The 10,312-nt window shown below is 37.4% G+C and overlaps 1 protein-coding gene across 14 annotated transcripts in view; it reads right to left on the bottom strand.

The window, feature by feature from the left end:
* Positions 1-298: 298 nt before the first annotated feature.
* The window catches only part of Epb41l2 (erythrocyte membrane protein band 4.1 like 2), a 163,571-nt gene continuing 153,557 nt past the window's right edge, over positions 299-10,312 (bottom strand). For all 14 annotated transcript variants that reach the window (XM_090338136.1, XM_090338122.1, XM_090338128.1 and 11 more), the window contains 2 exons: positions 7,929-8,041; positions 299-1,506 (listed from right to left, as the gene is read on the bottom strand). In XM_090338136.1, coding sequence (XP_090194262.1) covers positions 7,934-8,041 — 108 coding nt within the window. In that variant the 3' untranslated portion in view covers positions 299-1,506; positions 7,929-7,933. The remainder of the gene's footprint in view (positions 1,507-7,928; positions 8,042-10,312) is intronic.

The following is a 10,312-nucleotide window of genomic DNA, read 5'->3' as shown; positions in this document are numbered from 1 at the left end:
AAAATAGTCACTAAAAGCCAAACAAAACTATGCAAAGAAAACAAGCTAAAACATCCCATGGAGAACTTGTACAAGCTAGAATGTATTATTAAACTAGTCAGAAGGAACCTTACACAGAACTTTAGATTACAGCATTGCTTTATCTAAACAGGTGATGCTGGCAGCACTATCAAATTATATGACAGAGCTGAAAAAAGAATTAAAATGTTACAGTGTGCAATCCAATACTCCACAATTCTAAGACTTCTCACAGGAAATATCATGTCGGTTTTATTTTTATAAAAAGAGAAGGGATACATTTTGAGAATAAACAAACTTTATTTTATAACAGTATTACAGAAAGCAAAATATCATTTAATACAACATAAAGCAGCTATAAATCTAATCTGGCATCGTAACTATACACAGGGTCAAAAGCAAGGGAAAATGTTCAATACAGTTAATAATAAGTTCCTACTAGGTCTGTGGTGTCAGCTTTAAACACCATCACTTTCTTAGATTAACAAAAATCCCACCATAATCCCCTATTCCTCTCCTCTCCTCAGTATCCTCAAACCCATGTTGACCTTCAAGCTATCTGAAAGAGACAGACCTGCTGAGTAACAGGAGGTCAGTTTTACATATAGACAAGAAAGTTTAATACAAAGCAGGTTTTCTACGGAATGTTCAAATAATAGAAAGTACTGAAATTTGCAAGTATTAAGAAAGAAAGCACTAAGGTTTTAAGCTGCCGGAACATTTTAGTAGAAGGGAGGATAGTTTGTTTCTTCCCTCCTATTCTGGAATACTGTGAACGTGTGTGTGAGGAGTACTGGCACTGTGGTCTAATCAAGTCCTCGAACACAGTGCATGGTCGTAAGCTTCATAATTCTCCAGTCTGCAGATTATCTGACTCTCTACTGAAAGTAAAAAGTCACAGGACTGGAAAGTCAAAAGGGTTCAATATAAAAAACATCCCTAGTGAAATTTTCAAACATTAGAAAAATTTAAAGATGTAAGAAATGCTTTTAATTGGTATTAATATTTTGTACAGTAGTATATTTACTGTAATCTGAAAACTGTAATATTTACTGTAAGAATTCAATAGTAATAGATGGAAGAAGGAAAACCACTCTTTAAATTAGTCACAGAGGTTCCTTTCTGCGTAACAGCACCTGTTCAAGTGAACAGCACCTCACCAGCCCAGGCTGGCTTTGTTCACTGTCATCGGGGTAAATGAGTCATAAAAAGCAGGTAAAAATAAAGTCCCTTAATTAAAAAAAAAGTAAGAAATAAGAATATTAAGAAGTGGTTATAAAACAAAATAACATATTAAAAATACACGAGAATAGTATAGACCAGAGCTGTTAAGGTAAGGTTTGGTGTTGGCATTTTAATTCTTCAGGCTCCTGGTCATTGTTACCAGTTGTAGCACAAATTTGCTGGAGTAGTGATGTGGCATGAAAACTTGGAATGGTCAAAATTCTTCAGGTTCACCAAGTTAAATGTTGTTTATAAAGTGATTTTCTAGGAGAGGAAAAAAAGAGACAAAGTTTAAATATTTTGAAGAAGTTTGGAAAAAAATTAATGTTTCAAACCAAATAATCAACAATTATATGCATGTAGGTCTACAATAAATAATCCAAGAATGAAAGGGTACTCCAAACTTGAGAACCCTAAAACTTCAAGAGAATTAACAAATACACTGATACTGGCAAATAAGTACACTAAGATTTAATTAACACGAATCAGAAACCATTTACACAGCGACGTGCTCTTTGCTGTCTTGTTTTGCCTTATGGATATTCAGTTATTTATAGACAATTGTGGGCAAAAAAATATTACATGGGAAATTCCAGAAATAAACTAAGTTTTAATTGACTTCTGTAACGTGAAGAAATCACACCCAACTCCACCCAGTACTGGCATCATCCTCTGTGTCCAGTGTTCACATGCTGTACACACTGCCTTCAAGCTCTTTCAAGTTATCAGGTGAACTGTCACAGTAGTGCAGCATCTCCCTTTTAAGGAAGCCTTATTTTCCTAATAACATCGTCAAAGTCAAAGTTCTAATGTTAGCAATTTAGATGGCCCCCAGAGAAGCGATAAAGTGCTTTTCTAAGTGAAAAGGGAATCGGAAGAAACTATATATCCTTTCCTAATTGGAGCATCCTTCAGTCTTAGAACATATTCCCCTTGGGTAAGGGAAAATTACTATAAGAAAAACAAGCCAAGAGCTAGGGGTGTGGCTCAAGAGGTAAAGTGCCTGCATAGCAAGCATCAAAACAACCAACAATATAAACTCAGGGAGAACACCGAAGAGCATTTTCACTTCACTGCCAATGAACAGAAAAGGGTATTTCAAGGGAAGGGGATAATGGAAGTAAAAAGCACACAGCATTATGATACCATGATAAGTGGGAAGATGTTACATGGTGGGGGGTGCAATGAAGGGGAAGAAGTTGGTGGTGGGTACTTGTAGCTCACACCTCTAACCAGGATCTGAGAATGAAGCTCAAAACCAACCTAATTAACAAAAAGCGAATTGGATCAAGTGGTGGAATGCCAGCCATGATTTTTTTTTTAAGCCAAGTAAGAACAAGGCACTGAGTTTAAGCTCTGATAGTGGTACAAAAATAAAAAAGATATTGTTATACAGTTAAGTATAGGCAAAGTGAGCAATAGATAGAGATAGTAAAGAAAGAAATACGAGGTATATTCCTTGAATAAATTCATAAAGAAAACATCTACATAAACAGAGTAGCTGGCAGCCTACTGCAGTGATCCATACTAGAATACAAGAGCCAGAGAGGGGCAAGGTAGGTCAGGTCCAAGAGGCAATGGATTTGGAAGTTCATCCAGAGCACAGCTCAGGAATGGTGACAATAATGGTTTCTCCCCTGCTCTTGAGGGATGTCTTTGTTGTGTCCTGATTCATATTTTTAACACATTGCTGTGGCTGCAGTGTGGTAATTAGGTGGAAGGCAGAAAGTAACAGAGACAGAAACTCTAGTCAGGAGTGTGGATGAAGAAATAGCAAAGGTCAAGTATTATCACTGGATTCAAACACCCAGGCTTGTGTGGCTGCCACAGCAAGAGCAGTTGAGAGGCACAACTGAGGAGTAGTTATCATATGGTGATCACAAGGGAATATCAGAGATGATTATGAAGTTCAGACTCTATGACATCAGAAAAAAAGAACAATAGGCTCATTAGAACTGCACTGTAGATTGGGAGGCAGCACAAAGAAGAGCTAAGTAAAATGAAAACTAAATTTCATGACAGTATAAGAAAAAAAACTGAAAGACATAATCTTGGGGGAAATCCCATAATCAAGGGTACATACACAAGAAAAAGGACTAAAGAAATAATGGTGCACAGTTCCTAAAAGAGAAAAGGATTTCAGAGAGTAAATAATTACAAAATTCAGTGGAGAGTGGTAATTAATGTCTTATCCGAAAGACAATGATCTCTGAGTCAATTTGAGTGCACAGTCTTTTGGCTAGACAAAATAGATCACACTTAAAAGGGGTGAAGAAAGACCTTCCCCATCATTTAGAAGCACCCCAGATAATATAGCATAGTGATTACTCAGGACAGATTAATCAAGTTCATTGTTTCCAATGCTGTTGGAATCGCCTTAGGTGATTTCATTACTCATTAGTAATTCTGCTTGATCCTAGGCAGAGAGAAATCAATGGAGAAAACAAACTATTTTTTAGGCTAGTAATTAGGAAGGGAAATGCCAGGGTGGAGGGTGAGGGGAAGTGGACAAAGCTACCAAAGAGTACTGGGAAGTATCTGAGACCTTCAATCAGCTACCCGTCCTAGCTCTTCAAGAACTAGTATTTCTGCTCTTAGTGAATATGTACCACATGTTTAACAAACTATTTTTTCCTATTTTACATTAAAAAATAATAAAGCCCTTGGCCTACTGAAATAATAGTTTGGAGATAATACCTTAAATATGTGACTAAGATAAAGCAAAACAGGGGCCGGGAGTTTGGCCTAGTAGTATAGAGTGCTTGCCTAGTATACATGAACACCCAGGTTCAATTCCTCGGTTCCACATACATAGGAAAAACCTAGAAGTGGTGCTGTGGCTCAATTGGTAGAGTTCTATCATTGAGAAAAGTCCAAGGAGAAAAGTGCTCAGACCCTGAGTTCAAGCCCCACAACTAGTACCAAAAAAAAGCAAAATAAAGACTATGAGTTCCTGTTGTTAGCTGGCCTTGAAAGCTCAAAGAACGTGGTTTAAGATTATATTCTCCATTTTCTCTAAGCTATGTCACTTTATTTCTTAAAATTTATTTTTATCAGAAATAAAAATTCTACTTTGTAATGAGTCTTAAGTTTGTAAAGGAAAGCTAAAATTATTTGTTTCTACGTTATTACAGGAAACTAAGAAGTACACAAGAAATTAAAGATAGATCTTGATCTAAAGGGAAAAACCTTCAAATTTGATGAGCTAAATAGAAATCACAGTTACCCATGTTAACTCAAATTTTATTTGCATCCATTTATTCACAGTTAACTCTAGAAAGTATCCTTTTTTTTCTGACAGTATTACAAATAATAACATGATGTGCCCCAGTACTCTAAACAGCTTTTAGAATCAAACTAATAACTTTGATTTTAATAAGTGCATTTATTTTCTAATTCTTAAAACAATAAGTAAACTGTACTCCGTATTAGTAATTAGATAGTGAAGAATCAGAACACAACACGTGGACTAATTATTGCTCCAGATAAATAAGGAGTAACTGTACGAAGCTATCAGTTTTGTTTTGTCTGGGTGGCACTGGGGTTTCAAGTCAGGGGCTTGGACTTGCTGGGCAAGTGCTCCACTACTAAACTTATACCTCCCGACCTTTGAGCTCCCATCCATTTTTGCTTTCAGTTTGGTTTTAGGTAGGCTCTTGGTCCTTTGCTAAGGCCAATCCTGGATCCAGTGGCATCACAATTCTACCACCTCTACCGCCTGAGAGGCTGGAATCACAGGTTTATATTAATTGCAATTTTCTTGTGTGTTGACTTGGCTTCCAGTAACAAGTGTGTTGTTAATTGCTTGCATGGACTGACCTCAAAACTGAAACATTCAACGTCTATTTATGCCTCCTAATATTCCATACATATACCACCCTTTATTAAGTTTTGTCATTTATACATCATGTAATATTTTTATTCTTCTTGCATTAAAACCCAGAAATGTGTTCTAAAGTGCTAAATATATAGCTCTTAAACTGGGAAGGAAAAAGGATATAGAAGGAATTACTCATGTCTTTGATATACAAACATTAAAATGTTTTAAAATTTTCTGTCCTTTTTTTGTATCTATAATCTATGGATTAGATTTTGGATCTAATGAATGGATCACATATCCCAATCAAACTGAACACACGACACTGATCTTCAGGTTAAGTGCTGTGAAAGTTTCAAGAGACCTTCCTCCTCCTCCTCCTCCTCCTCCTCCTCCTCCTCCTCCTCCTCCTCCTCCTCCTCCTTTTCTTCTCTATCATAGAAGTCTGGACAACTTTATTTTGTCAATATAAACTAATGAGTTAAATATAAGTAATAATTCAACCTGTCACTTTTACAACATCATAAGATCACATTGTGAAGTGTGAGTTATATACATTATAGACCAGAATTGTGGCTAAACGACCAAAAATACTCTTGACTATATAATGCCACTCAGCATATCTAGCTACTCAAGTCCAATTCCTAGCATGTGTCCTCTTCTTTGGGACAATGTGGCAAAATTACATCTCATTATAGGTCTAATGCTATGTCATTCAAAAGCACTTACTTTCCCTTGGCTGCTCATTGTTCTCCAATGAAGGTAGGCAGTTCACCCTCTGCCTGGATGTCAGTGGTTAATACAGGAGTTAAGAGGTCACCTGAGGGCTAAGTTCAGAGCTCCCATAATGCCACCTGAAGTGGAATTATAAGGGCACTCCTATTCTGTTGCTCATTCTTTCTGAGACCACACAGAACACACCACCAAAGCGTACTCCTATCTTTCTGTTAGGATAGTGTGAGAACATCATCACTGCAAGCAACATAGAGTTGCAAATATTTTGTGCTCATTTGAGGGAAATATATTTGATACAGACATATTTATATCAAATATATATATATATCAAAATATTTATTTCAAAATGTATGATATAAACTGATGGTAGGAAATAGTCCTTGAAAGAACATTTTTAAAAAGTCACAAAGACTGAATGAAGTGCATCTGAAATGCTTCTGTGAAGTGTGAGTTTTCTTTTCCACTGTTTACACAGAGCTCACAGCCTCAAAGCTGCCCATAATGAGCTACAGGCGTGGGAGGTTCCTCCTCTGCAGATTGTTCCCTAACAGTCTTTGTCCTCCCCAACTCCATTTCTGTGTTTGATTAAAAGCTTAGCATTATTCCAAAGAGTGAGGTCAAGTTAGAACAGTTTTAGCTGCCTGAAGAAGGAAAGTAACAAATACAAGGCACATAGTTACTCTTTTCTCACTTTCAGAACCTGTCCTGGTTCTGCTCTTTGTCTTTGTATACCTGCTACCTCTCTGGGATCCTGGCAGGGCAGCAGGACATACAGAATCTTCCTAGCTCTGTCACCAGCAAAGGTAAATTTTCAAGAGAGACTGTAGCTAGTGTTAGGGTAGAGATATGAAAATGACGTTGGAGACACTGAGGTGATTCTTATTTATTCTTCAAATGCAGAGTTTTTCCTTAAACTTATGGCACAAGTTTGTTCTCTTATCACTATACTGATTCTTTTATAAAAGTAATGTTACCATATATCCTACATGCTTTTCAAAACTCTATGGGATATCAGAGAAGGGTTAAATTCTTGATTTCATAGACATTCTTTAGACATCACATGAAAGCATTACATTAACTAATGCTCTATCATGCCTGTTAAGATTGCTTCAAACATTTCTGCTAATATATATAAAAATGTGACAAATATCCTGTAGGTAAATCTTTATAAATATCTTTAAGGTAACTTCTTTAAAATAGTTTAAATATAGGCATGTTTAAGATAAGTGTTTTGAAACTTGTTTTTTTCCAAACTGTATTCTAGGAAATATTATACAATAGTATGTAAGTATACTTTCTTCCTATAACTTTCCCATAATTGGTCACAAATAGAGGTTTTGCCAAATTTACAGGTGAAAACTGGCCTATGGATGTTTATTTTGTATTGTTACACAATAAAACTAGTTTTATTTATATTTTATGCAGTTTCCCCATGTTTTAACTGTTCAATTTAACTGTTCTATCTCTTTTACAACTAAAATCTCTAAATTTTATTAATTACATGCTTTAGTTCTTAATATATATTCATGACATTAACTGATCCTCCTTTTAGCCAAATGTATTAAGCCTTATCATTTATCCTTCCCTCTTGTCCCTTAAGTTCTTAGCTTTTATATAATCAAAGCAGTAAATTAATTTCTGGCTCATTATTTCATACATAAGTCTTATTATATGTACTTTTTAAAAGTTTAACTCATCTACTTAGTACTTCTACTAAAACTCTCTCAAATAAGAATACCTTCCTCAAGGAATCACTGTGAGCACTGATACACCCGAACATACCTGAAAGTGTAAGTAATAGGTCTGTTTTTGGCAATCCCTAAATAAATTGCAGCTTACTGACATTACACACCTCATAGGTCACAGAGTTTATAGTTACTTATGTAGAGCTGAACAGATATACTTTGGGATAACAATTTGGAAAAATCACTATAGAAAATACCATTATAGAAAAGTCACTAATATAAAATTAGATTTCACAGGATCACAGAACATTCAAAAAGAAAGGTGTCTGAGAAGCAATTCACCCACTACCTGACGAATGTAACTGTAACTCCTCTATACATTACCCCAACAATACAATAAAAAAAAAATCAGAAAGCAAGAAAGGTGTAAGTAACAAAGGCTCTCTTACCTTTCTTACTCTTCCCCTTCCTCTGCCAACTCTGTTTCTTTGTGCACCACCACTCTTGTGACAGACATGTCAGGGTGCTGTTCTTTGGCCTCCCTGATTGCCTGAGCTAGTGCCTGGCAAGGTCAGAAGAGAAAACAGCATGAGCAGACAAGACACACGCACACTCAACTGGCTTTCTTTTATGGAAGCAGGGAGATCTGGATTCATTGTTCATTTCAGAGAATGCCTTTCATTTTTTCAAATTTTCTTCTGGGAAGATGATGATGATGAAGTGATGATACATATAGGAGAATCATGTTGGCTCTGGATCCCAGGATTGTGTTCTCATGAGTCTGGGAGAAAATGGTTCTCCTCCGAGTCTTAGCATTCTTACCTGTAATCTCAGGCTAGTGGGAAGGCTGGGAAGAAAATTCAAGGTCTGCTATATGTATTAACTTAAGTAATGATGTTTACCAGCCAGATAACAGCTAGAAACTTCAAGGCATGGAATCAAGCCTGTTCATCTTTGCCCTCTTTGATGCTTAGTAATTGTGTGAACTATGATACAGGAAAAATGTCTTGAAACTTATTGCAAATTACTACACAGAAGCTTAAAAAAAAAAGAACAACAACAACAAAAAAACAGAGATTAATCTTCATATTCCTCGGTACCACATACATAGAAAAAAAAAGCCAAAGTGGTGCTGAGACTCAAGAGGTAGAGCTCTAGCCTTGAGAAAGTATAAGGACAGTGTTCAGGCCATGAGCTCAAGCCCAGGGCTGCCAAAAAAAAAAAAAAAAGACAAAACATAGAGCTTCCCTATGATCCAGCAATCCCCACTCCTGAGCATTTACCCAAATGATCACAAAGAGGGCCACACTAATGCTACCAGCCCAACTACATTCACTGCAGAATTATTCGCCATAGCTAAGATATGGAGCCAGTCCAGATGCTCTTCAGTAGATGACTGGATCAAGAAGTTGTGGTGTGTGTGTATACACCTACACACACACACACACACACACACACACACACACACACACACACACACACACGCTAAGCTTTCATCAGAAAGAATGAACATTGGCCCATTCATAAGGAAATGGAAAGACTTGGAAAAAATTATGTTAAGTGAAGTAAACCAGACCCAAAGAAACATAGATTCAGATGAAGATTTTATTAAGATGTCTTTGGATATAGACAAGGGTGCGAAAAGATGTCAATAGTATTAAGGTTACTAAACGGTTGACGTAAGTTTTTTGTTTTGTGGGCTGTGGGGCTTAACATAGGTCACAGGGCCTGGGTGCTGTCCCTGAGCTTTTTCACTCAGGCTAGTGCTCTATCACTTTGAGACACAGTACTACTTCTGGTTTTCTGCTGGTTAACTGGAGATCAGAATCTCATGGACTTCCTTGTCTGGGTTGGCTCTCAGATCTCAGCCTCCTGAGTAGCTAGGATTACAGGTGTGAGCTACCAGAACCTGGCTTTGACATGTTTTTGTCAGGGAAGCTATTTCCTCAATTTTAAGGAGTCCCATCATTTCATTACAGGCTTTAAGAAAAAAGTGAACAAGAGAAGCCAATTAAATCTGAAAATGTTAAGTGTTCTCTTTATGCAGATACCACCTGAGCTGTAACAAGGCCTGAAGGACATCATACAAGAGTTCTGAATCTCTACATCGACAGTTGAGGCTACAGCAAATATCATGGATTTATTTTTTCATGAATTGGGGAAATTATTAGCTTAATACTTATTTTGCAGACTGTTATTTGTATTTGCCTTTCTCAAGAACTACTACCTAAATTTAAGTTTCCAGGTAAAAGTTGTCAACAATCAAAAGAAAACATGTACAATAAAACCTTTGGGGGGAGGGGGGTGGAGAGAAATCCTGCTCAAAGGCCAGACCCTCCATGGCATGTCCACAAGTGAGCAAGGTTGAGCCTCAGGGGCTTTCCCAAAAAGGACATTCTCTTTTAGAGCTGCCTCTTCCACAACATTTGGCAAGCTTCTGGCTTTTTAATAAGAAATGGGAAGAATTCACTCCTAAACCCATCATTCCAAAGAAAGATGAGGGAAACTCTAGTTCCTCGCAAGCTCTTTGGAGTCCTTTGCCAATCTTCCCCCTGGGGAGCTGCCACCATCACCCCTCGACGATCCCAGGGATCTGCCTTGGAGCAAAGAGGCAATGAGGCTACCACATACCCGTCCAGGCTGCCTGAGGTGCCATCACATTCACAGCCCCCAGGCCCCAGGCTCTGATCTGTGTGGTCCAGTCAGGGAGGAAGCACCTGAGCTCTAAATACAAAGTGGGTACAGCTTCCCTCAGCACAAAGCCCCATTCTTCATTCCTGTTGGCATTTGGCCCGAACAGTCCTGAACAAAGGCCTTCCTGCTTCTCTCTAGC

This window comes from Megascapheus bottae, chromosome 8 (genome assembly GCF_031878675.1).
Source record: "Megascapheus bottae isolate mThoBot1 chromosome 8, mThoBot2.hap1, whole genome shotgun sequence".
NCBI lineage: Eukaryota > Metazoa > Chordata > Mammalia > Rodentia > Geomyidae > Megascapheus > Megascapheus bottae.
This window is presented reverse-complemented; position numbering and strand designations above follow the sequence as displayed.